At 46.3% G+C, this 27,325-nt stretch overlaps 1 protein-coding gene across 11 annotated transcripts in view; it reads left to right on the forward strand.

Annotated features, from left to right (window-relative positions):
- The window catches only part of ZNF280D (zinc finger protein 280D), an 896,727-nt gene that overhangs the window by 460,712 nt on the left and 408,690 nt on the right, over nt 1-27,325 (forward strand). For all 11 annotated transcript variants that reach the window (XM_085644120.1, XM_085644117.1, XM_085644119.1 and 8 more), the window contains one exon: nt 6,148-6,210. In XM_085644120.1, the coding sequence (XP_085500246.1) occupies nt 6,148-6,210 (63 nt within the window). The remainder of the gene's footprint in view (nt 1-6,147; nt 6,211-27,325) is intronic.

The raw sequence follows: 27,325 nt of genomic DNA on the forward strand, positions 1-27,325 counted from the left end.
ACACCTGGGAGAAGGGCTCTCCATGGTGTGCCCACCAACCCCCTGCAGTGCAACCGCGCCACCCAAGGAGCACACACAAAGCTCCCCCCACTGCTCGTACTACCAAGGTAGGCGAGCAGAACGGGCAACCGCGAGCAACCCAACAGACAGGCAGGGGGCCACAACAGCGACACCACCGGACTCATTGTCCAACACCACCACCTCGGATCCTCAACCACCGCACAACCGGCAAAATCGAGCTTCCGATATAAAAATAGTCGCAAGCTAGCTCGAGCGTCATGCCCCACCGCACCGGACCCCAACTACCGCCTATGAGCGTGGGGGCCGCTCACTCGCAGCATCCCTCATGCACTCACCTCGAAAACCGACGAGGCCGGCCACCAACATAACTCTCCTGCCAATGCCTGCCTGTGAGACCCCTGTGACCGCATCGATCCAAAGCCCCGACTAGGGCGCGAGTCACCTCCGGTACCCCGCTCACAATGGACTCCAGCCGGGGGGCCCAGACAATTTGTCCCGCAGTTGCAGGTACGCAGCCTGCAAACACAACACTCACCACAACCAAATGGACGAAACAAGGGACGATCCCAGCGAGACCAAACAGCGAGATGGGCAGCAGACAAGAGGCTGCATCGTGGGCGGGGGAAGGTATTTGTACCCTTGCCTTCCCCCACCACGGCCGGAAGTGACGCAGCCGGCTGACCCCCTGGTCCATAGGCCGGGGGGCACTGGTATGCTGCTTAGTGTGCCTTCCTGTAGCACTAAGGAGGCCGCCCTGTGAGGAGGGTCCCCTACGTGGAGCCCGGGCAGCCTGTCAGGCCATGGGGCAGGCATGTATGCTCCCCTAGGAATGCCGTGAGACTGGAGAGGCCAGGCAGAAGTGATGAATACCCACAATTTTGCAGCTTTGTGAACATTCACAAACACATGCAATGATTTCTTCCCCTTAACTGCACCTGGAAAAGGTAGAATTGGGCATAGGGGGCGCACAGAGAATGGTTCCGTTCATGGCAACATAATTTCCATATGTTGTAGGGTTTCTTTTGTGGTTTATTTTTTGGATTTTTAAACAGCGCAAACTAGATGGAAATTATTGAAGCGCCTTACATGAGCACCCGTTTTATTACACAAGACACCATTTTTTGTAGACAAGGGGGCGCAGAATCACAGGATCTTGGGCCCCAGTCAGCAGCTCTTGACATTACGCCGCATCCTCTCTCTATAGCTATTGCTAGTAGGGGTACACAGGGCACACTGCAAAAGGCGTACTTTTCTGGAGTATGAGTGGTAGGATTGTGAGCTGGAAACAATCCAGAAGTGGTTGCCGACGTTTCTGCCCACCAAGAGCTCTTTTTACACGCGGGGGCCCCAAATCACAAAAATCTTTGGAAATCTGCACCTACCATTTACCTCCCTCGAATGAGTGCCATTTTAGGAATTCACAAATATTTTTAAGATTATTTCTGGTAAATCCTTTATGAATTCCGACTTTTAAATAAGGAAAATACTTTTTGCATGAACAAGTGTATACCGAGTAAAACTTTGCATACAAAAATACCTTCGCATTTGCGCAGTGGTAGTATATTTCTCCTCTAAACCCGTTTTCTTGCAAGTGTCACTCATTTTTAAACTGTTTCGTACTCATTCCTACACTGGAAAATAGAAAGACTGATTCCTGCTTTAAACAGAAGTTCGTTTCCAGGGTGTGAATAAGTCGTTGAGACGTTTATAAATACTCACAAGTTCCACGTGTGTTTCCAAACCTTTCAGGACCTGTCTCATGTAGTGCCCGCTCGCACGAACCCCACAAGGACATTTACCGCATTCACAGCATTACACCTATAGCTGGGTAACTACACGCATTGGTAAACGGGTCCCTGTATAACTGCAAATCCAACGTTGTTTAATACCTTGAACTCAAACCACCTACGCCTTTAGATTACAATTACATATGACACTGGCTTTGTGCGTCTAGGTCTGGATGTCACAGATGTCTCGACAAAAGAGAATGTACCCTATTGGCTCGAGCGGTCGACCTCGAAACTGGGGAAGCAGGTTTGAGCCACGGCAGAACATTCAACATCTTGTTATTCTGGGCAAATCCCTTAATCTCCCCGTGCCTAACAAAATGAATATGTCCGTCTATAATGCAACTAGTGCTCATGTAAAGCGCTCTGATACCTTCGATCGTGTTCGCGCTCTATTAAACTCCAAAAATATATTTTCAAAGGATAGTTATTAAAGCATTTTAAATAGATGAGTAACCCCCTGAGAATCTCGTGACGGGAAGCCAGTTAATGATGTCGCACTAAATTCGAAAATCGTTTTGTTAAACAGACAAAACAGCTAGATCAGTGGGTGGCATCTGTGCTTGTGGCACTCATTCCGCTTCTTGGCATCGTTCGTACATGCGTGCATTTTCTGCGATCTTGTGGCTACATGTGTCCTGTAATAGTTTTTTTTTTTTTTTTTATAGATTGGTTACAATCACAAAAGCAGTAGCGTGGTTAACCACGGCTCTCAGAAAACCTTAGTACATTACTGGTCTTAGGCGGTTACTCCCTTGCTGGCTAGATTTTTGATAGAGAAGTAGGTGCAGGATGAGCGGTTAGAAAAGAGAGCGAGAAAGAGGCTAGGACAGGCATATAGAGAGGTATACAATGTGGCCTGTAATTGTAACAATTAAAGAAGTCTGCTGCATGGCTAAACTTATAAGGTCGATCTCTTCCTCTGCCTCCAGCGGCCCTGTAGGTCGTCTAGGGGCCTCTACGGCGCACCATGATGGTTCAGGGCACCTCCTCACACAGCTTCACTTGTCAGGCAATCCAGGGCAACATTCGAAGTTACTGTGACAACCTGTCCTCTGGGGTTCTTGAGGTTGCTGGCTGCGGGCCATGCTGGTTTCTTGAAGCAGGGTCGCTGTAGGAGGAGACTGGCTGGTAGGGCTGGTACCAAGTCAGTCCTCGTCCTCTTCTCCACGGCTCTTTGTTCCTTCTTCTTAGTTTGTCGTATCTGAAGAGGCAAGGTTCAGGGGTGCTTTTCTATACTAGATTTAGGGGCATGACAGGTTTGTGCAGGTCGGGACCCATGGATCCCTTCCTTGGGGTGTCTTCACACCCTATTATGCTTCCCTCCAGTGGGAGGTGGGCATAGGCCTCTTCCTGATTGAGTGAGTCCCCTCATCTTCAAGATACAGGGGACCGAGGGTTGCTTCACTTTACCTCGCCCACCTGTGAAGTGCGGTTGGCAAAGGTGGGCACATCTCCCTTCCTGGCTAGGTTTTCCTGCCGATTTTCCTGCCCAAAGTGGGGGCCAGTTGCTGATAGCAATAGACTGGTTGTGCTAACAAAGGCTGCAGGCCTTTGAAGCTTCTCCTTCGTGGATCCTATCCATCCGGCAGATGAAGCATGACCTCTCTGCCCAGGATGTGCTTTGTTCCAGGACCCAGAGCGCGGAGCGCTCTCTACCCAGGGGTCAAAAAACCTGTGTGGTGGTGGTAGATATCTAGTAGCCAGTCAGAAACCACACAGAGGCTGGTCGTTCTCCAGGGGGCAGCTCTAAGACGCCCTCTGAGTGCATTTTATTTTAAATCCCACACTGGCATCAGTGTGGGTTTATTATGCTGAGAAGTTTTCTACCAAACTTCCCAGTTTTCAGTGGGGGTCATCAGGGACCTGTGGAGTTCGTAATGACAAAACTCCCAGCGCCTATACTCAAAATAGCTTCACTGCACTTACAATGCCTGTGAATGGCACAGACACTGTAAGGGCATATTGTTTGTGTAGCTATGCCGTCACCGGTGGTATGGTGCACTCTGCCTTTAGAGCTGTAAGACTTGCTAGAGGGGTGACTTACCTATGCCACGGGGAGTGTTGGTGGGCATGGCACCCAAGGATGGGTGCCATGTTGACTCTTCTGTTTAGCCTGCACCAGAATACACAGCCTGCAATGGCAGTGTGTGGTTGTTCAGCTGAGGGGGTCTTTAAGGGTAGCATAATACATGCTGCAGCCATCAGAGACCCTCTCTGGTCACAAGGCCCTTGGTACCAGGGGTACCTTTTACAAGGGACTTGCATGTCGCCCAGAGGTGTGCCAATTGTGGAAACAAAGGTATAGTTTGGGGAAAAACACAGGCATTAAACAGGCCCTGGGAGCCTGATTGCCAGGGACCCAGGGCACACTCAGTCAAGTTGGTATCTGGCAAAATGTTTGGGGGTAACCATGCAAAAAGGGGCTATTGGGCTTTTGCACAAGGACTTTTGAGCTTTTGCATAAGGCCTCACTAAAGATGCTCACCCTGAGAACCGCATTCCTGGTTGCAATGACATCTCTTCGCAGGTTGTGTAAACTGCAGGCATTTACCATCCTAGAGCCATGCTTGCACATCCACAAGGACAGAATTGTCGTGAGGACAGCTCCTCAAATTTCTACCCAACGCCACTTTACATTTCCTCATAAATCCGTCCATTCAAAAAACACGTTTTTTTCCTAAGAACCTAAAGATCAAGCGGAACGAGCTTTACATACACTGGACACAAAAGAGTGATCATATACTAAATGTAAAAAACAGAAGCTAGTTTGAAAACAAAGCAGTTATTTGTGTCATTTGCAGCCAACAACATAAGTAAACATCTCTATATGGATTTAAAAAACAATACAACTGTTACAAATGCTGAGGTACAGTTAGATTCCAAACCAGCGGAACGCTTTACACCCAAGAAAGGAGCTCCTTTCTAGCAAATACACCTTTGCAAGACATTTGCATGGCAGCCACTTAATCATCAGGGCAAACTTTTACAAAAATTACTGTATAAATATTCCAATGTATGAGAAAGCTCATCTGGGGCAAAAAATATTAAAACATATTTACAAGTTCACTTCATCCCAACCTTCACGAAGTTTAACAAACCTCTACAAAACCAATGCACAGCTTGTGAATCCAGAAAAGATTCATACTGCAAAACAAAATAGTTTCTTACTTGTAGGTATGATTTTCCAAATTGGAGAATTCATCTGGATTCACAGGCGACCCACTTAGCTCCCCTGAAAGATGGGAAAGAAGAAGAAAATAAAGACTGAAGATGACAACCATGCGCGGCAGCGGTCGTATGACGTCAGAGGAACCTGGATAGGACCCCATATGGTGGGTTTATCTGCCAAGTAAAAGGACTACGAAAAAAGATAGCTAGCGTGACATCTATTGTAGTAATCGGGCATGTACTTGTCATAGACATGTTTAGTGGTGGCATGCTACCCCAAGGGATTTCTGGCACACTGCTGTCTTGAGACTTCTTCCTGTAAATCTGCAAGATTTGATTCGCAACCTCACTGCCTATGTTATAGCTGTCTAATGCTGCCTTCATCATCTATTTAGGTAAAGCCTAGGCAGCGCATGCGCTGTCTCTTTGAGACATGCTGTATTCACTCTGGGCTTACAGTCCATTCACTGCTTTTCATTTATTCATTTGAGTGCCCTTTAAAAGCCCTTGCTTCTTAGTTGTCCTATTTTTCCCTTCTTTTTCGTTGTTTTTTCCCTCCCAAGGAGCAGGCCCCACTTGTTTTTTTTTCCTCAGTGGCTAAGTAATCCTCCCATAGTTTAAGAATGGAACTGATCCATGATGTAAGAGTAGAAGGAAGTTTACTTTATTGATAACTTATCGACACCTATTCCATCTTGCTTTTTTCCATTGTCATTGGCCAATCCTGCGCCTCAGCCATTGGCTTAAAAACATGTACCTGTTAGCTTTTTTTTCAGTTTACAGGTTTCTGGCAAAACGCACATAGGAATGGAGATAGGTTGTATGTGACTCAAGCATTGCATTCATAATAAAACATATCCACATATTTGTTTATGGACCACTTCTTGCTTTTTTTACACTAAATATCCTTGGAGATGCAGTTGATTTTTGCTTTATTACTTCTGAAGTGCGCCTGTAAGATTTCATTTCAGGATGCTCTTGCTTCTGCAATTAAAGTATGAGTTTACCTCATTAATGATCTTAAGAGCCTTTACTCAATATGTTTACTACTAACAAATCTAATTGTTAAGTACCATTGTATAAAATTTATCATTGTATTTTGGATAGCTATAAAAATACCAGTTCAAACATATTATGATGCAATTATCATTTTTTCCCTTTTGTATAGTTTTCACAGTAATCGTCCAAGTAAGCGATTTTCGATTTTTAAGAAGCCATCGAAAGAGAAGAGGTAATCAATTTCCAATTCTGATGCCTTTTTTTGCCAGTTGTCACTTGAACACATCACTGAGACATTTTAATGGTAGTAATCTGTTAATTTTACTATGTATTATATTTAACAAGTAAATCTGATTCAGTTTAAGCCATGTTAATAAGGGACATAACTTGACATATAGATTTATTTTGTACCTGACTTTCTTGCCAGTCGCCCATTTTATCTCTATTGACACTGAAGTGGTGACCTAACAACCATCTTTGGTCATTCTCTGTTGCTCGCTCTAGAAGTGTCTCCTTTCTGTCTGGTTTCAACCTGGACCGTAGCAAATTCCTTAGTGCTACAGCACGCTCGTTGGACCTGGGCCTTGCAGGGTTATCACCAAACCTTTTGCCTTCCTACACATAAGGGACCCCTAAGGTAGGTCCTAGATAGTCCTATGGACAGGGTGCTGTATAAGTAAAAGATAGGGCGTGTACCTTATGTGTTTGGCATGTCTTGGTAGTGACAAACAACCTATTTCATTTTTCACTGCTGTGAGGCCTACTCCTCTCAAAGGCTAGTCGTGGGAATTACCTTATATACGTTTAAGTGGTAATTCCTTAGCAGAAAGGAGTGGCGTTGCCATGTGTGTTATGTTTAGAATGGTAGTGATAAATCCTCCTTACTGGTGTGGCTGGATTTAACATTACTATTTCAGAAATGCCACTTTTAGAAGAACCATTTCTCTGTGCTTATGACTTTATGTGCTTTGGAGCCGGTCTCCAATACACGTCTGGGCAACAGCGACCCTTTGTGTGTTCTCTCTAGACAGCCACAACACTGCAAGGGCTGGGTGTGACTGGATACATCTGCATTCATCTGCATACTGATAGTCTTCCTGGGCTGGAAGAGGGAGAAGCTGCTTACACTTAACATTTGTATAGGTTGTGTCCTGCCCTCATACAAAGGATTGATATACCCCCTACTAATCGTCTGGAGCCAGGGCTGGGAAGTAAATGATTGTTGTGCACTTCTGAGGGTTTCTCTGAAGTCACCCCTTTATCAAAGACATTTTTGGGTACAAGTACTGGGGCTCTGACCCTATGTTTTTAGACACTGCGTGAGACTTGTAACCAGACAGTGCTGGCTTTATAATCTTCACATTAGATTAAAGCTTGTAAAGTGCTTGGTTACTCCAACAGGGTGTCCCTGCTCTAAGACATCCCAGTCCTTACAGAGAAGCCCTATTAAAATACCCTAGTCCTTACAGAGAAGCCCTATCCCAAAACCGAGATTACCACCAGCACCCTGAAGGTGACTGAAAGAACCATGTCTGAAGTTTTCTACGGAACAGCACTTCCTCAGCTCCAATGGCAGTTGGTTCCAGGCTTCAGCTGCTAAAAAGCTAAAGTATCTGCCTCCCAAACGAACCTTTTGAATTTTTGGCACTACCAATATAGCGGTGCCCGCTGACCTAAGATTCCAGACCGGTCTGTCTGTAAGGGGTGAGTAAGGTGCTTCCAACATGCACTGATAATTTAAAACTTGTCGTTTTGCCACACATGAGCCTTCCTTTGTTTTGCCATTTGAACTTTTTGATTGCACCTCTTGCACTGATTATATAATTCATGTTATTTTGTAACCCAAGAGCCTTCCTTTGTCTGCATAATTTCTAAAGTATTTAGTATTGCAGGTTGTTTTAGTCTCATGTTTTTTGCACAATATAGAAAGTTATTTTTATATACCCCTGTGTGGAGTCTCTTTTGTGCGGGTTATTAATTGTATTTCTGTCAGTGTGTTGCACAAACGCTTTACACATCGCCTCTGATCAGCCTGCCTGCTTGGCACCACCAGAGGGTGAGCACTGGTTATCTTTGGTGTGTAAATGACTTGCCCTGACTAGAGTGGTGGGTCTTGCCTGGCTTAGGTGCTTACCCCAGCCAACCAGAAACCCCATTTCTAACAGCCCTCCTCTTCCAGATTGATGATACCCCCTGCAGACAGCACACAGACTTCACCAGTGTGAGAGTAGAGCACTGCTTACTGCAAAAGCATGGTCAGTGTAGTGTCGGTATGCAGGGTTACAGAACTAATCTTGTGACCATAGAACCTTAGTAGGCAGGGACTGAGTCATCCTACCACCGTAGTACCCATGAGCTCGGGACGACTAGCTATAGTGTCTCACTTGTCCTCCTACTCACTCACAGAGGAACAAGTGATTAGACCCCTAGAACAACATTCCCGACCCTCTCGAGAATCCCGTTGACAGGACACACCCTTTCGCTCTCACACTAGTATTTGTCCACAAAAAGTTCTTACAGACATACAAAAGTTATAAATATTTATTTCTGATGGATACATCTGCCAGTGGATTCCTCACCTTGTGAATATCCCCTGCGCCAGCATTCCACGGAACTTTTCTTTCCCAGCACTCCACGTCGACGTGGGCGACGTCATAATACATCGGCTCCGCTCGCGACTCCGTATGACGTCACCGGAGCCATAAGAGGCCCACGTCGGCGTGATAACGTCGGTTCCCTTTTACCCACGCCGTCTACGCGCAACGGTTTTTTCCAGTGCTCCTGCTACTTTGTAGCTATACGGTGTTTCTGTTGAAACTTTTGTAATGTCTGCGACAAGGAAGTCGGGCTTTAAGCCCTGTAGGGAATGTGGTGGGCATATGTCCATGACAGATCCTCATGAGGACTGTTTGTGGTGCCTTTCCTCGGACCACGATGTGGAGGACTGCGAATGCTGCAGGAAGATGAACCCTAAAGCATTAAAAGAACGAAAGGCCAAGTTGTTCATGGCAAAGATCGGTAAGGAGAAGCGGGGGAGAAAGAAAGAAAAATCGAGGGCGGAGTCGTCGACTTCGAGGTCGTCGAAGTCCAGAAGACACCATAAGAAGCGTAAACACTCTTCACGACGCCGATCCTCGAAGAGCAGGAAGTCGAGGTCGACTTCACCTCGGCGTCATCGGAGTAAGGGCATCTCACCTTCTCCTTCTCTCTCTAAGACTCTGGGAGGATCACCTTCCCCGAAGCGGGCTCCAGAGGGTTCGCCGGTGCAGTCTCCGACGCAGTCCCTGGCGCCGTCTCGGGCGTCGTCTCCGGATCCGGTGGAGGTTTCGGATCAAGAAGGGCCGACTCCGGTGATGGATGAGTCTGTGGCTCCGGTGGATGACACTACGGCGCCGCAGCCGGATACTCCACAGAGGGATGCAGGTTCGGCACCTTATCCCCAATTTCCGGCTCCAGGTACTGACACTGCTCAGTTTTTAAATGCCATGTATGGTATTTTTAATAGGGCAGCCTACCCGTCCGGAGCACCAACTGGTCCCGTGGGTCCGATGGCTTATGCGTTAGGGGTGCCGCAGAATTCTGCTCAGGCCCCTTTCATGCCCTTCATGCCGATGGCGCCTTTGTGGCAGTTTCCGGCGCCGTCTGTGGATCGACACGACTTCGGATGGACCGACCTACTTCGGAGCCTTCTTCGACGCCGCTGCCATCTTCATCGGCGCCGCATATGGCGCCGCCGACGCAGTCTATGGTGCCGCCGACTCCAACTCCTCTGGCTCCGCCGACGCCGCGTACAACGTCGTCGACGCCGGCTCCCCGGATTCGATCTAGAAGGGAGGCCCAAAGATTGTTGGATGAAGACAGATACAGAGAGGAGGCAGAGGAAGGCGAGGTTGATACATCCTCGGATGATTTTGAGGGCATACAGGTGGCTAGTGGCCTGGACACCACACCAGAATGGGAGCACACGTCTGCAAGATCTTCACCTCCTCAAGAGCTGGCTCCCTACCATACGGTTATCAAAAAGGCTGCAGAGCTATTAGATATGCAGTTACCATCGGTGGAGTATAAGTCTAACTTGTTGACTGAAGTTCTGCACTCCCCTACTTCCACTTTAGAGCCTTTGTTGCCCTTTAATGAGGCCATCTTGGAGCCTGTGTTGGAGGTGTGGCGGAAACCACTTTCTTCTCCGGCGGTTTCCAGGCAGGTGGCAAGAAGGTATAGGGAGGCGCCTGGTGATCCGGAATTTTTATCGGTGCACCCGTCTCCGGAGAGTCTAGTCGTGCAGGCATCTTGCTCCAAGCATGCTTCGGGGGCTTTCCCACAGTCTCCCGCAGACAGAGTCTAAGAAGGTGGAGCAGGCTGCTAAAAAGACTTTTTCATCAGGTAGCATGGCCTTGAAATCTTCTAATGCCACATGTTTACTGGGGAGGTATGTGCATGCATTGATGGATTCAATGAAGACTTTGGCCCCTAAGCTGCCGGAGGGCGATAAGGCGTCCTTCTTAGAAGTGGTTTCTGACACGCAGGCTGCTGCCAGACAAGTCATCCAGTCAGGCTTAGATACAGCAGATTCGGTGGCTAGAATTATGGGCTCGTCCATTGCTGCAAGAAGACAGGCATGGCTTCGGTCCTCTGGATTCTCTGCAGATGTGCAAGCCACTTTGGTGGATCTGCCATTCGATGGACAGAAGCTGTTTGGGGAGAAAGCGGATTCTGCACTTCAAAGGTTTAAAGATAGCAGACTAACAGCGAAGTCTTTGGGCCTGCAAGCTCCGGCAAGGGGTTCTGCTTTTAGGAGGTTTAGGGGCTTTGGAAGATCGTCGTTTCGCTCCTACCGACAGCCTCAGCAGCAGCAGCAGCAACAGCAGAATCCCCTCTATAAATCATATAGAGGGAGACAAAGGGGTCGGAGACGTTCTGGCCGTAACCCCTCTTCTTGGTCCTCTTCCTCTGCTCCCAATGAGGCTTCAGGGAAGCAGCCCTAGATCCCCCATCCCGGATCATGTAAGACCTGTGGGGGGTCGGGTGTCCTACTTTCTACGGGGTTGGAAATCTGTTAAAACAGACCTTTGGGTTTTGAACCTCGTGGAGACTGGGTACGCCCTTCCCTTTCGGGAGTTTCCTCCCCCTTACCCTCCTTGCCAAGGTTATTGCTCGGAAGACCATCTGCTTCTCCTGCAGGAAGAGGTTCTAGCCTTGCTTCAGAATGGTGCGATAGAGGCGGTTCCGGAGCAGGAAAGGGGTCATGGGTGCTACTCCCGGTATTTTCTGATCCCCAAGAAGGACGGCAGATTGCGTCCGATTCTGGACCTCAGAGTCTTGAACTTCTACCTAAAACAAGAGAAATTCAAGATGCTGACCCTTGCGCAGGTTCTTCAAGCGTTGCAGCAAGGAGACTGGATGGTGTCAATCGACTTGCAGGACGCGTACTTCCACGTTCCAATCACACAGGAAGTATCTCCGTTTTACGGTTGGGTCGCAACACTACCAGTTTGTGGTCCTCCCGTTTGGTCTTACTACCGCACCTCGAGTCTTCACAAAGGTGATTGCAGTGGTGGCTGCTCATCTCAGGAGGTCAGGGATTCCGGTTTTCCCCTACCTGGACGACTGGCGTCCCCAGAGATGGTGCAGCATCATCTGCAGGTAACATCTCAGCTGTTATTCAAATTGGGTTTTTCAATCAATGTGCCCAAATCTCACCTGGTGCCCTCTCAACGCAACCTGTTCATAGGGGCGGTACTGGACACTACTGTGTCGAGCATTCCCTCCTCCTCAAAGGATTCTCGACATTCAGGAAATGGTCCCTTTATTCCACAATGGAGCGGTTGTTCCAGTTCTGAAGGTCCTTCGCCTGCTCGGTCTGTTCGCCTCCTGCATTCTGTTGGTCAACCATGCACGCTGGCACATGAGGGCGCTCCAGTGGTGCCTCCGCAGGCAGTGGTATCAGCACAACGGGGATCTCAGGGAGTCGATCAGGATCTCCAGAGAAGCTGCAGCGGATCTATCTTGGAGGAGCGTGGAGGGCAATCTGTCTCAAGGAAAGCCCTTTCATCTACCTCCATCTGTGGCCACAGTGATAACGGATGCATCCACTTTAGCGTGGGGTGCGCATCTGGGGATCTGGAGATCAAGGGTCTTTGGTCTCCTGAGGAAAGGTTGCTTCACATCAACCTTCTGGAATTGCGGGCGATTTGTTTGGCACTCAAGGCCTTCCTCCCTTCCCTTCGCGGTCAGTCTGTTCAAGTCCTGACGGACAACACGACCGCGATGTGGTATGTCAACAAACAAGGAGGAGTGGGGTCGCATTGTCTCTGCAGAGAGGCTCTGCGTCTATGGCCCTGGGCTCAGGACCATCAGATTTGTCTCATGGCAAATCATCTGGCCGGGGTGCTGAACGTACGTGCGGACAGTCTCAGTCGGCAGTTCTCCGCCGACCACGAGTGGAGGCTCCATCCGGAGGTGGTTCGTCACATCTTTCGGACGTGGGGGACACCTCGGGTGGACCTATTCGCCACCCGCGAGAACGCGCACTGCCCGTCATTTTGCAGTCTCCAGTTTCCGATGCAGGGGGCGTTGGGGGACGCGTTTCAGTTGAGTTGGGGCTCACGACTCCTTTACGCGTTTCCTCCCATACCCTTGATTCCTCGGGTTCTGAGGAAGATTCGCCAAGACCGGGCCCAAGTCATATTGGTCGCCCCGGATTGGCCAAGGAGGGTGTGGTATACAGATCTTCTCCACCTCTCCTTGTGCCCTCTGCTCCGTCTCCCTCTGAGGGCAGACCTCCTCTCGCAGTCGGAGGGGCAGGTTCTACACCCCCACCTCCAGAGCTTACACCTTCATGCCTGGAGATTGAACGGGGCAACCTGAATTCTTTCTCTCTCCTGCCTGATGTGGTGGATGTTATTTTATCGGCCAGGCGACACTCCACCAAGTCCATTTACTCCTACAGGTGGTCTAAATTTGTTAAATGGTGTGGAGAGAGATCCATTGACCTTTTAAAAGCCCATCTTTCTGATGTGCTACAGTTTGCTCTTTCCTTGGCTCAGCAGGGCTGTGCTGTGGCCACGGTCAAGGGCTATCTTTCGGCTTTATCCGCCTTTCTATGCCTTCCAGATCAACCGTCGCTATTTAAGTCTCCGGTTGTTCTGAGGTTTATCAAGGGCCTTACAAACATATTTCCTCCTTCTCCTTTTGTAATGCCTCAGTGGGACCTTAATCTTATTTTAACCGTTCTTATGGGGTCTCCTTTTGAGCCTCTACATAGCTGTCCGTTGAGGCTGTTGTCCTTTAAGGTGGTTTTTCTTGTAGCCATAACCTCGGCAAGGAGGGTAAGTGAGCTTCAAGCTCTTAGTTCTAAACCCCCTTTTCTTACTTTACATGCTGAAAGGATGGTTCTTAGGACCAGGGCTGCCTTCCTGCCAAAAGTTGTTACTCCTTTCCATTTGGGCCAGTCTATTACCCTTCCTGTTTTCTATCCACCCCCTCATCCTTCCAAAGAGAAGGAAAGACTCCATCGCCTTGACCTGAAGAGGGCTGTGAGTTTCTATCTGGACAGGACTAAAGACTTTCGTCTTGATGATCAACTCTTCGTTGGCTACGTTGGTCATTCGAAGGGTAGAGTGGTGCACAAGCGCACCTTATCAAGATGGATCATCCTTGCCATCAAGATCTGCTACGCCCTGGCTGGTAAGACTCCTCCTGAGGGTATTCGTGCTCACTCTACTAGAGCTAAGTCTTCAACATCTGCTCTGGCCCGGGGTGTTCCTGTGGCAGATATTTGTAAAGCCGCGACTTGGGCCTCCCTCCATACTTTCGCAAAGCATTATTGCTTGGACTCCGAGATGAGGAGGGAGGGCCACTTCGCGCGCTCTGTCTTACAAGACTTTCTGGTATAGGAAGGTGGACACCCTCCTCTGGGAGTGGGGACTGCTGTGGGAATCTATTCACAAGGTGAGGAATCCACTGGCAGATGTATCCATCAGAAGAACAAGTTACTTACCTTCGGTAACGCTTTTTCTGGTGGATACAGTATCTGCCTGTGGATTCCTCACTGGCCCACCCGCCTCCCCGTTGTCCACCTTCGTATGCCATAGGATAAGTCTTGTTTGTGATGCTTGTACATTTGTTGGAAAAAATGGGTGGAACTGACGTCATCACGCCGACGTGGGCCTCTTATGGCTCCGGTGACGTCATACGGAGTCGCGAGCGGAGCCGATGTATTATGACGTCGCCCACGTCGACGTGGAGTGCTGGGAAAGAAAAGTTCCGTGGAATGCTGGCGCAGGGGATATTCACAAGGTGAGGAATCCACAGGCAGATACTGTATCCACCAGAAAAAGCGTTACCGAAGGTAAGTAACTTGTTCTTCATCTACCGTGCTCTTGTATGCAGTATACGTGCCACAATAAGTAAGAAGATGCCTAGAACTAATACGGTCAGCATAGTATGTAACCCATAAATCATAAAAGGAGCTGTCATGATATAAAACCAGGTAGACTAAACCCCCCCTCCCCTTCTACAGAGGCAAGGTGATTATATATCAAAGATCTGTGTTTGCAGTGGACCCTGCACTCTAGCATGCACAGTTGAAAGTTCTGCATCTCAGGTGTAGTTATCTCTTCTCTGAAAAATCTCTCTCCAAGTGTGTGTTCTGCATATCTGCGCATACCTATATGATAATGAGTATGTGTTCCCAAACAGCTGCATTTGTGTGTTTTGTCTAGGTACTATAACCTGACCAGAACAGAATAATAAAGGGCATGGTTGTCTGACCTTGTCTACTGTGTTCAGACTAAACCCCAGGAAAGAACAGAACGCAAAAACGACAGATTCTGTGTGAAAGTACAGCGTGGCACAAGCAAAATTCATTTATATAGTAACGTGCCCAAAGCAGAGTGCAGCCTGCAACCTGCTCAGGCTAAGATCGGGAAAATGAAAATGGGCCTGCATGGCACACATGACACCCTCCCCTTGGTCAGGATGGTAACACAAGAGTGACAACAGAATTCAGGAGATAAGCCAATCCAAAGCCTTGAAAAAGTAGGTCAGTCATTGGTTCATAGAAAAGAGCCATATGAACAAAAATAAAATTAACAGTGTAATCAGTTACAGCATGTTGTCGGGGCCCACAATGTGGGGTGCCAGTTGAAATGCCATGGATTCAAATAAGAAATCTGAACCTTCTGAGGTAAAAATATCAGCCGTCCAATTGAGCAAGTCTAAGGAACAAACATGCGCCTCCATGCCAGTTGTGGACAAGACAATCTGAGGGCAATCTGTGTTGATTTTGATGAAACTAAGATCCAGAAGACGCTGTGCCATTGCACAGGGATCATCTCTGGCCAATGGGCATAGCGCAGGGTTATGAAGAAGTAGCATGCCCAAGGAACAGGCCACATAATGGGCCACTAAGGGACTCATCAACAGTTTAAAATCCAAGGCAGCGTGTGATGGTATAGCCAGACAGACGTCCAGGGCCCATTGGAAGGGGCACCGGATGCTTTGTAACACAGGTTGCAAGCAGGTGAAGTAGGCTTAGCGGAACGTTAAACAAAACTCTGCATCTAGAGCGTCCTGGGGCACCGGTCCAAAGAGCTGTATATTTCGCTCATGGTACAGCTGCAGCAATGCATGGACTGGAAGGGCCACAAAAGGAGCATCCATTGTGGAACAGCACTGTAATGCAGTAAATTGAGTAGAGCAGCAGCGGGACCACACCAAACACGCTGGAATTTTTTTTTTATAAAAGCTCGGATTACTCCAAAAATATTTTGAAAAGATGTTACGAGGCCGGAACCCACACGTTTAAAAAAGTGTGCTAGGCCTGTGGTATCAGAAGCATTAAATATTTGATGTATTATTTCACCATAATGTAGAGGGAGATGTGTGTTGAACAATGACTGTATTTCACTGGATGTTCCCGCCACCTGCAATTCGAAGATTTCGCGAGCTGAAGTGAGAGCCTCTTCTTGTTGACACAATATCGATTTGAGTTGGCTTAGCTTATTGAAATCTGTTTTCAAAGTTGGAATGGAAGGCCATAATGAACTGCTGTGCGGAAGGGGAAACAGTACGTTGCTGCAGTAAAGTGACTAACGGCGGAAAACTAACCCCACATACGGTATTCCCGCCCGCACACCGCAACAGTCCTGATTATGAAGGACAACAGAACTTCCATTCGAAAGTAATGTGATAGTGGGAACAATTGCGGGAACAGGAGTTCCTTTTAATAAACAAGCCAAATTACGGGCAGACACATTCTAGGTGCCATTAATTTTTTTATGTTGACAGACCAGAAAATGACCGGCAGAGGATTTGCATTCCTCCCCTGTAAGGAAAACGTCTATCTCGCCCCATTGATAATGATACATAAATGGCAGGGACCACAACAGTGAATTGAAAAGTTGAGATGGGCAACAAAATAACCCCATGTATTAACCAGACTGCTGAAGTTGTTTCCGCAATGGTGTAGGGAAGTTGTCCATGTGTAACATGGTGTAACTAGCATCCTTCATAGCCATTGATTGACGTTTATTTGTTCAATTAAATGGTGAGAACAAAACTGTAGAATTGAGTAAATACCAAGGAACCCGCCCATTTTAAATGTTTGGAGTGTCCAACTAAATTCCATATTTGATCTAAGTTGAGTCTGCAAAAAGAACTATTGATGGACAGAATGCAGAACAATGTCATACATTCACCCCAGTACAGAGATCTGGGCCTAAATCCATAGTTTTTTTGCTCAACATGCCATTCCAGTTTGGACCCAGCCATATGCAAATCAGTCTTGACCCTGTGCCCAATGGGAACCGTCCAGCCCGAACTGCCAGGTCAGGTCTTCCTTGGACTGGAAACAAGCATCCTAGGACTGGTTTTGGGGTTTCACCCCTCTTCAGCCAGGATAGCTTGATTCCAGTGGCATGGAGAGCACGGGACTCACGTCTGAGCATACCCGTTCTACTCGGGGTGACAAATGGAAAACGAACTATTTATGGACAGAATGCAGAACAATGTCATACATTCACCCCAGTACAGAGATCTGGGCCTAAATCCATCGTTTTTTTGCTCACCATGCCATTCCAGTTTGGACCCAGCCATATGCAAATCAGTCTTGACCCTGTGCCCAATGGGCACAGTCCAGCCCGAACTGTCAGGCCAGGTCCTCCCTGGACTGGAAACAAGCATCCTAGGATGGTTTCGGGGTTTCACCCCTCTTCAGCCAGGATAGCTTGATTCCAGTGGCATGGAGAGCACGGGACTCACATCTTAGCATACCTGTTCCACTCGGGGTGACAAATGCAAAAAGAACTATTGATGGACAGAATGCAGAACAGTGTCATACATTCACCCCAGTACAGAGATCTGGGCCTAAAGAGCTAAAGAATGATGATGGATTAAACCCAGATCAGTTGACTGGGGGTGAGTGTTTGATTTGCTCAAACGCTCCGTCCATCATCCCCTTTGGTATCGCTCTAAGTTGAGTCTGATCCTGATACAATGTAGACACATCACTTTTGCACAATATCAATGACGGACGATTCAATATTATCTAAACAGTTAATACGAGATGACAAAGTATTAATAATGTTGTCTACTACAGCAAGCACTTTATCCAAATTATTTTGATAAATCTGGCGTAAACGTACTACAGCTTCCATTTGCGACAATTTCCAAATTTCATTATAGGCAACTTAAGCAAATATTTTAGAACGGACCCAAAAGGAAGTCAGTCAAATTCATGTCTTTGGTTAGGAGAGAAAGATGTTGTTTCACTGCAGACAATGTGAGGTATTCTAACCATTGTTGGCATAATTTACCCATAAAGTAAGTAGTAACAGTTTTAGCATGTGTGGATTGTGAATATCAGCGGTAGGTGATGTGAACCCAGATGTGGAGTTTAAAAAACGAGCATGACTAACATTAGTGTTCACTGTCCATACTAACCACCCACTCTTGAGCTATAACTGAGGAATAAAATGTATAGTTTTGTAGCATACTATTTAATTGGCCTTCAGTATAATTTGTGTAGGATTGCTGTAGAAAGCTTGCTCTGTACATACTATACCAAAGTGAGGTATAGTGTGCACAGACTCTGGTGGGACCACAAAGGAAGGCAGAGGTAAAGTTAAATAGCACCTTACTCTCTATTTGTGGTAGAGTGGTCGAGCAGTAAGGCAGTATCAGAGGACAGTGTTAAGCATTTGTTGTACACACTCAGTCAGCAAATGAATTCACACACTCCGACTGAACTTCAGACCAATTGTTTTTGTATAAAAATATTCTTTTAGTTATTTTATTTTCTAGAACCAAGCAAGCCTGGCACAGGTAAGCAATAAATACTTTACAGTAGTAATGCAGTTTGTAAACAATTTGAATTGTAATTGTATATGCACTTTGTTTTGACATACAGTATGGTTGCAGAGAAATGCAATACTTTGTAAATAAAGTACATAGACTTGAATGGGCTTTCTTATAAAATACCAGGTAAGTTACTATTGGATTACCGTTCTTACTCAGAGTAGTATACCTGGATACTACTCTGGGACATTTCCTGTAAACAGGTAAGTAAAATCATTTTTGTTAAATAGTACAATAGTACAATTTTAAAGAATTTCTTTAGGTTTTCAAACTCCACACTTTATCCTATGGAGGAAAATAGTGTTATTGGTTTTGAGGTAAGTATTTGGTAGTGGGAGTTGAGGTTCTGGGGGTAGACTCGGGGGTCCCCCAAGGTCAAGGATGCACTCCAGTTACACCCTCAGCAGCACAAGGGCGGCCGGGTGCAGAGTGCTGTGGCCCAATTTTATCCAATAGGAAATAGGGGGCCTCTGGTTGGTGGCTGCTGGCATACAGGCCACTGGATTGTGGGAGCAAAGCTCCTGGACTTTAGCTCAGGGCAAATGGGGGAACAAAGTAGCACCAAAGGTGCACCCTCAGAGGCACTAAGTTGGCCGGGTGCAGGGTGCTGGTTCGACGTCGGGCGCCCTGTTTTCAATGGGGGAGCCTCTGGTTTGCAAAGGCACTGCAGGCTTGGAGACAAATGTCTTCTGGGTGCGACCACCACTTCGGTAAGTTGGGAAGTTAGTGGTTGGTTAGGTACCGTCGGTTTGGGCACCCAAGGCTGTGGGGCGTCTGGTGCAGGGGTGCCTTTTGGGGTCGGCTCTTCATACCAGCTCCTGGTCGCGTTTGGGTGGACCTTCTGGATTTACGCTGCAGGCGTCAGCTGGAGGCTTGAGGCAGGTTAGGGGTCGCCGGATCTCGGGTCAGGATCGCCGGGGTGACCTCCTCGTGGTGTTTGCCCATTCAAGCTCAGGCCGTGGACGGTGGGTGCAGAGTGGGGCGGATCTGCGGTGTCCAGCCAGAGGTTGCAGATGAACAAATCCAATGTTCACGGAAGACAAAGTGTTCTTAAAGGCAGTCGGGTCCTCCAGCGTTTTCGAGGTTGCTGGCTGCAGGACATGCCGGGAATTCGCAGGAGCAGATTTGAGGGGGAGACAGGCCGGTAGGGCTAGGGCCAAGTCAGTGAGCGTCTTCCTCTTGTTAGCTGCTGCACAGCTGTTCGGTCCTTCTTCTTCTTCTTCTTGTAGTTTCTTCTTGTCTGAGGAAGGAAGGTTCAGGGGTGCCCCTAAATACTAGATGTAGGGGTAGGTAAAATGCAGGGACCAATGGGTCCGTTCCCTGGGGTGGGTACACCCCCTATTTTGCCACCCTCCAGTGGGAGGGGGCGTGAGCCTGTCCCTGGTTGGCTGAGTCCCCCCCATCTGCAAGATGGCGGGGACTGGGAGTTGTGCTTCACCTCACCTCCCCCACCCGGAGGGTGGAGTTGGCAGAGTTGGGCACACCTCTCTTCCTCACTTGTTTTTCCCGTCTGTTCTCCCGCTCAAAGTGTGGGTCAGAACCAGTGGGGACCAGTTGCTGAAAGCAGCAAGTGGCCTGGGGAAGCTCACAAAGCAAAGGGGATGTGCATTATTTCATGCCCCAGAGAGCAGCAGGCTCTCGACCCAGGGGTCCAGAAACATGTCTGGTGGTGGCAGCTGAAAGCAGCCACTTAGCCTGGACACTAGTGTTGGGTTAGTTTTCAGGGGGCATCTCTAAGATGCCCTCTGTGTGCATTTTTCATTAAATCCCTCACTGGCATCATTGTGGGTTTATGTGCTGAGACGTTTGATACCAAACTTCTCAGTTTTCAGTGTAGCCATTATGGTGCTGTGGAGTTCGTAATGACAAACTCCCAGCACCATCAACTCTTAATGGTAGCACTGCGCTTATAATGTCTAAGAATTGACTTAATACACTGTAGGGGTAGAAGGGCGCAGGCACCTGTACCCTCACCACTGGTATAGTGCACCCAGCTAGAGGGGTGACTGATCTATGCCAGGGCAGTTTGTTGTAGGCATGGCATACAGATGTGTGCCTTGTCGACTCTTCACTTTGTTCTGCACCAAAACATGTAGCCTGCAAGTGTGTGTGTGTGTGTGTGTGTGTGTGTGTGTGTGTGTGTGTGTGTGTGGTTGTATGTGTGTATAAGGATGTGTGTGTGTATAAGGATGTGTGTGTGGTTGTATGTGTGTATAAGGATGTGTGTGTGTGCGTGTATAAGGGTGTGTGTGTGCGTGTATAAGGGTGTGTGTGTGCGTCAATAAGGGTGTGTGTGTATAAGGGTGTGTGTGTGTGTGTGTGTATAAGGGTGTGTGTGTGTGTGTATAAGGGTGTGTGTGTGTATAAGGGTGTGTGTGTGTATAAGGGTGTGTGTGTATAAGGGGGTGTGTGTGTGTGTATAAGGGGGTGTGTGTGTGTATATAAGGGTGTGTGTGTGTGTGTATATAAGGGTGTGTGTGTATATAAGGGTGCGTGTGTGTATATAAGTGTGTGTGTGTGTGTGTGTGTATAAGGGTGTGTGTGTATATAAGGGTGTGTGTATGTCAATAAGAGTGTGTGTGTGTATAAGTGTGTGTGTGTATAAGTGTGTGTGTGTGTGTATAAGTGTGTGTGTGTATAAGTGTGTGTGTGTATAAGTGTGTGTGTGTATAAGTGTGTGTGTGTGTGTGTATAAGTGTGTGTGTGTATAAGTGTGTGTGTCTGTGTGTTTAAGTGTGTGTGTGTATAAGTGTGTGTGTGTGTGTGTGTATAAGTGTGTGTGTGTGTGTATAAGTGTGTGTATAAGGGTGTGTGTGTGTATAAGTGTGTGTATAAGGGTGTGTGTGTGTATAGGGGTGTGTGTGTGTAGGGGTGTGGGTGTGTGCGTTTGTGTAGGGGTGTGGGTGTGTGCGTGTATAAGTGTGGGTGTGTGTATATAAGGGTGTGTGTGTATATAAGGGTGTGTGTGTGTATAAGGGTGTGTGTAGGGACGTGTGTGTATAAGGGTATGGGTGTGTGTGTGTAAGGGTGTGGGGGTGTGTGTGTGTGTGTGTAAGGGTGTGTGTGTGTGTGTGTAAGTGGGTTTGTGTTACTATCCTTGTGGGGACTTGGGTGTGATAACACACTCACGCTGTGGGGACTTGATTGCACTGTGGGGACCTGAACCCAGGTCCCCACAAGGCAATGTCCTTTAAATTATAAAAAATGGCTTCAGGAACATCTGTGCCAATTTTTACAACTTTTTAAAAAATTGTCTTGTGGGGACCTGTGTTTCCTAAAGTGTGTTTATATTTTTGCTCTGCTCTGCCCCTGTAGACAGGAGGCGGTACTGCAGCCTTAAACACACTTTGCATTTAAACACACTTTGTTCACCAGCAACACACGTTAGCAGCACAAAGCACAGCTATTTCAAAGGAAAAGCTGCAAAACCCTGTGTTAAAAAATATTTTTCATGCAAAGTAACCTTTTCCCTATTTAATAAAGTAAACTTTATTTACAGAAAACATTGAATTTAGACTATTTGAGATGAAAAATTGTTAGTGGTTTTATAAACATTGCTAAAAGCAGTTTGGGTCAGCTTTGAATCCCAGATTACTTCACTATTGCAGTTTGATCCTTATCTGCAATTAAAGAATGATGGTGCATTAAACCGTGAACCAATGTAAAATGATCCGATATTTTTTTTTGCAAATTTGATTACATATTAATATGCACTTTGGAATACGCTCTTAAAATGATGGCTAGATGAGTGAGTGGCTAGAGTTGCATTGTGCTAATAGGTACATTCTCTACAGCCCCCGAACCATAGTAATGTTATGCCCACAGCATGGGGACGTTTAATTTTAACAGAAAAAAGCATGTTCTTTGAATATATTTTCTAATAATGTCACTATTGTTCTAATATTGCCATAAGATGTAATTACATTTAAATCCTTTGAATTGCTCAATTTCTAAACTATTCCCAAAGCTTTACAAAGTAAAGCAGCTTAATTCCCAGAGATGGGTGACGAATAGTCCTATAACAAGCATTGGCAAAGCCAACAGGTGTCACCTACAAAGGAGCTACTGGCTTTGTCAGAGTTTTTTGCCATGTTGTACAGCACTATGCCTGCTCTGCAGCATGGATGAAATTGAAATTCAAATTTTCAAAAAGCACTATGATGCAGCCCAAGGGAACCACATCATGACAGTTATTTTTATGGTTGGTGGGAGGGTGGGGGCCAGTGAGGAGTCAACACTAACAACGGAGGGGGTAGGGAAAAGAACAATCACTGACGCAGCCACTACTGATCACAGTAGCAGTTGTCAGAGACTCCTTGGCCTCATAATATTATAAAATGCAGATTGATATATATCAAGCTTAGTGAAGTAGGTGAAGAGACACAGGGTCGTACTTCACCATAATTAGTGGCTATTTTTTATAAAGCCAAAACAGAGTAGGTAGACAGGAGACCAAATCCCTATCTTGCTCATGGTGCCCTTGCTACTGCATTGGAACCCACACCCATTACAGTTTGGACTTAGTGCTCCAGCTAAGGTGCAAAGTTCTGCTGTAAAATGGGCCATGTTGGTGTCCACTTCAATTTGCCCTTCCGGTGTATTTAAATATAGTTTGCCTTCCCAGACCACACTAGGTTAACTACAACATACTGCAGTAGCATAGGCTGTGCTCAACCACCTGCCTTATGAGTGAGATGGCTTTCAAGCCGGAAGTGTGGAGAGTATGTGGCATTATGCTAGAGCTGCAAACTTGGAACTCAATTCTTGACGTTGGCTTAAAATCCTGTGATTCTGGTCAAATCACTTAATCTCCCCATGCCTAAAGAAATTGTACGTGACTTAACTGGTGCTCATGTTAAGTGCTTCAAAGTGGAGTGACACAAGCACACCACTAGTGGGAATGAGGCATTTACAGAAGTACGTAAGAAGTGGCTTCTGTTGCTTCATCATGAGGACTTTTGTGTGGTTCAAGTCTATTAATGCTACCATGGGCAAGGATGAGATAGACTACTTCTCAGATCTCGAGATCAGTCATGAGGTAGCTGCAGCCTGTCCCACATCAGTGCTAGTCCTGCTGAGAAGATGAACTGCCCATGTGTTCTTGTTCCTTCCTCTTTCATTCAATTGGAAAAGTTAATATCTGCCTTGAGAAAAAACTCAGGCAGGGCTTCAGGGCAATGACCCTCGCACATAACAAATGGGCCATTAACAAGTGAATAGGCCGGTGCACCTAAACCTCCTGAAGTTGGTTCCACTCCCACAGTGGGAGATGGGCCTTGGTGGTAAGAGCACACCTTTCGGAAGAGAAGAGGCATGGGCTGTGCCTGATGACCTTGAAAGCAACTAGGCAGGGAATAAAGCATCCAAAACAGAGTGCCTCACTGATTAAAAACATTTGCTCATGGCATAACATACATCATTAGCAAAATGCCTGGAGCACATAATTGTTGTACACAGCTGAACTCTTTTAGCTACTCAGAGCCCTTATTATGACTATAAACTTATTCTGTATTAAAATTACCCAATCCTGGAGAGCCTAAAACTCCACCCAAGATAAGAAGGGCTTTCACCACAGACATTGAGTACATAAAGCATGGACAAGAATATCACACTTAGGGAGCTGAAATTTCTAGCTTAGAAGTGAAATATTTCTTTGGCATAATATATTGTCTATGATCATATTGGTCAGCAGTTGGGAGCAGAGATTGTGGGATTTCCTTAGCTGCAGACTATTAAGAGTGTTTATTAGTTTTGGAGGCCTACCTTTAGCAAGAAATCTATCATACGTATATTGGAATTTGAAGCATGATTGTTGATGTAATTAGACTGTCATTTAAGGAGAGCAGTACTTTTTAAAATGAGGCACTACGCTTAATATTTTGACTAAGCCTAGAAAAGTATTGGTATACATAAAGAAAAACAAATAGCATGGATATGTGTGCAGGCACAAAAAGTAAATGTGTGTCTGTTTTGGAATGTAATTGCACTACAGGTTATGGTATGTTATGTTAAAATGTTTCTAAAACGCTCAAATACCCAAGGGTGTCTTGGTGCTAGTTGGGACTATCAGTAAGGTGAGAGCAGGGGAAAGCTAGAGGTTAAAAAGCCAGGTTTTTATTAGTTTCCTAAAAACTCAATAATGTGGGAGTTGCTTTAATATGTATAGGCAGACTGTTCCAGATGGCTTGGGCTTCAGAGGAAAAGCAACTGACTCCCCATTGGAGTCTCTTAAAGCTGGGACAAGGGACAGTCAGGGAGTTTTTTTATTGTAGGTCTCTATTAGGTTTATACCAGGAGAATGACTGTTTGAGGTAGCTGGGACCTAGATCATGCAAGGATTTATAGGTAAGGTATAGTGCCTTAAATGTAATGCGGTTATTCACTGAGAGCCTTTGAAGTTCCTTAATGAAGGCTGGAACCGGATGGAATTTGGGAAAATCAAAAATAAGCCTGGCCGCCGCATTCTGCACGCTTTGGAGTTTCTTCACGTATTGTTTTTGGAGCTTAAGAAAAAGTCTGTAACAATAATCCAGCTTTGTCAGTATTAATAAGGAAATTAATGTTTTACTGGAAGTGGGGGGAACATACAGCAGAATCTTCCTGATGATTCTCAAAGTGTTAAAGCAGGATGAGACAACGGAACTAATACGCTTATTACAAAAAGTTTTTGGATTTTTGGACTGGGGTTGGGAGAGTTCCCAACTCCACTGACCAGCATGCTGGGCTTCAAAACTGAGGATTATTACCAAAGAGTAACACCTCAGTTTTCTCTGAGTTTAGTTTGAGGCAATGCTTTCCCATCCAGTCACTAACAGCTCTCATACAATTGTGAAACTGAGAGATAGTGACTTCTGTCTTATTGGAGGCCGACACCACAAATTGAGTATAGTCTGCATAAGATGTGGGGGGAAATCTAAAAGATCCAATCAGGGAGGCCAATTCTGAAACATAAACATTGAAGAGCAGAGGGCTTAGGTAGGATCTCTGCGGGACCCCACACGGAAGAGAGAAGGAGCTGGATGAAAATTTCTCCAAGATGACTGAATTACTTCTGTCTATTAGGAATGATTGGAGTAGGGCAAGAGCTTCATCAGCAATGCCCAATTTTTTTGAGGCGGCCAACAAGGGTGACGATTGACCCTATTGAAAGCCGCAGACAGGTCAAGGAGAAGAAGTGCTGCGGAGTCTCCTTTGTCCAAGATAGTTCTTAATTCATCTGTGGTTTTTATTAATGTCGTCTCAGTACTATGTTCGGCCCTGAAGCCGAATTGGGAAGGATCCTACAGGTCCTACAGCTCATACATAACCTAGCATGGAAATATTTTAAGTTAGTGGCTAAGCTGTAGACATTAAAAATACAGCCATGCTTTACTCACATTTTGACCATGTACTCGTGTGGCATTGAGGGGGATTCAATCAACGTTGCCACATAGCATGCTTTTTATGCCAAACGTTGATGCGGGTGCAGCACCAAATTCTCGGCTCTGTGCTGCACCAACCCACTAGCAGGTTTGGGAACAGTGCAAAGACAACTGAAATACACACAAAGCCAGATCTCCTTAACTAACGTGTCCTGACTTTGCATGAAGTTATACCACCAAATGAAACCAGGCACAAACAGTGGGTAAATGGAAAAGCCTATGATATTTCCTTACACATGTGTAATTTCTGCAAAAATATCCACTTGACCCAACTTACCCTTAGCCTCTTGACATTGTGCTGAAGGTTGTACTGGAGGGCTTCATTGCATATAAATCTCACACAAGACCCTACTAGCTTGCCTTAGCCCTGTCGTGCAATGATTAGAATCACACAAAACAGACATTGGCATTCGATTCTTTGAAAATATGGTGCTGTAATATTTTTACTGTTAATCCAAGGGAGTGCAATGGAATATTACAAATATTTATATAGCACTGCCCCAAGTTTAGTTTATCTAGATCACAGGGTGACAGCACAGCTCCATGTTTCTGAACAAGTGAGTAGCCAGAAAATGAACATACCCCCCCACTTTGAACTAAAGCTCTGATGGCACCAAGTAAGTTAGCCAAACCGGCCCTAGAAGAGTTACTTTCTCTTCCATCCAAGCATCTATTCATTGATTCTTTTACCCTTCCACCAATCTGTTGATATCCACTATTTCACCTTTACATTGTAACACCCATCCATTCTTTCATCTGTCTTTCAGTCTTCTCATTACAGTCATCCATCAAGCCATCCATCGATCCAGTCTGCCATCCATCCATCCACATTGCCATCCATTCACTTTAAAATGCATCCATCGATCCACTCTGTCATCCATCTCTCCATTCTGCCATCCATCCATTCACTCTTCCATTTATCCTCTCTACCGTCCACCCATCCACTGTGCTGTTCATCTACCCACTTAGCCATCCATCCAGCCATCCATCATCCATATATTCATCCACACACCCTGCCAACCATTCAGCCACCCCATCTCTGTCATTCATTCATTCATTCATCCAACCTTCCATTCATTCACTCATTTCATCCACTCATCGAGCCATCCATCTATCACTTTAATCTGTCATCCTTTCACCTGCCCATCCACCTATCCATTCATTCACTCACCCATTCAGCAATCCCTTTACTCTGCTACCCTTTCACCTGTCCATTCACCTATCTATCCATCGCTTTACTCTGCCATCCATCCATGTCTTACCTCTGCCATCAGCAACATGCCTTCTTACGTATTTCTGTGTGGTGCAATTTGTTTACTCACTCAGTACACATTTGTAGTTGTAATTTAAACACACTGAAATGATCAGTCAGTCCTACTGACTCATCAGATACTAGGACTGTATTATCCTGTATTTTAATTGTATTCATATAGTGTTTGCTGCTCCTGACGAGGCACTGAAGAGCCCTTTGGTTGATGGTACACTACTCTGGAACCGAAGGTCAGTGCTAGGTCCAGTGATATTGGTTATTAGTGTACCCCTCTAGGAGCAGAATAAGTCCAAGACCGC

This window comes from Triturus cristatus, chromosome 3_1 (genome assembly GCF_964204655.1).
Source record: "Triturus cristatus chromosome 3_1, aTriCri1.1, whole genome shotgun sequence".
NCBI lineage: Eukaryota > Metazoa > Chordata > Amphibia > Caudata > Salamandridae > Triturus > Triturus cristatus.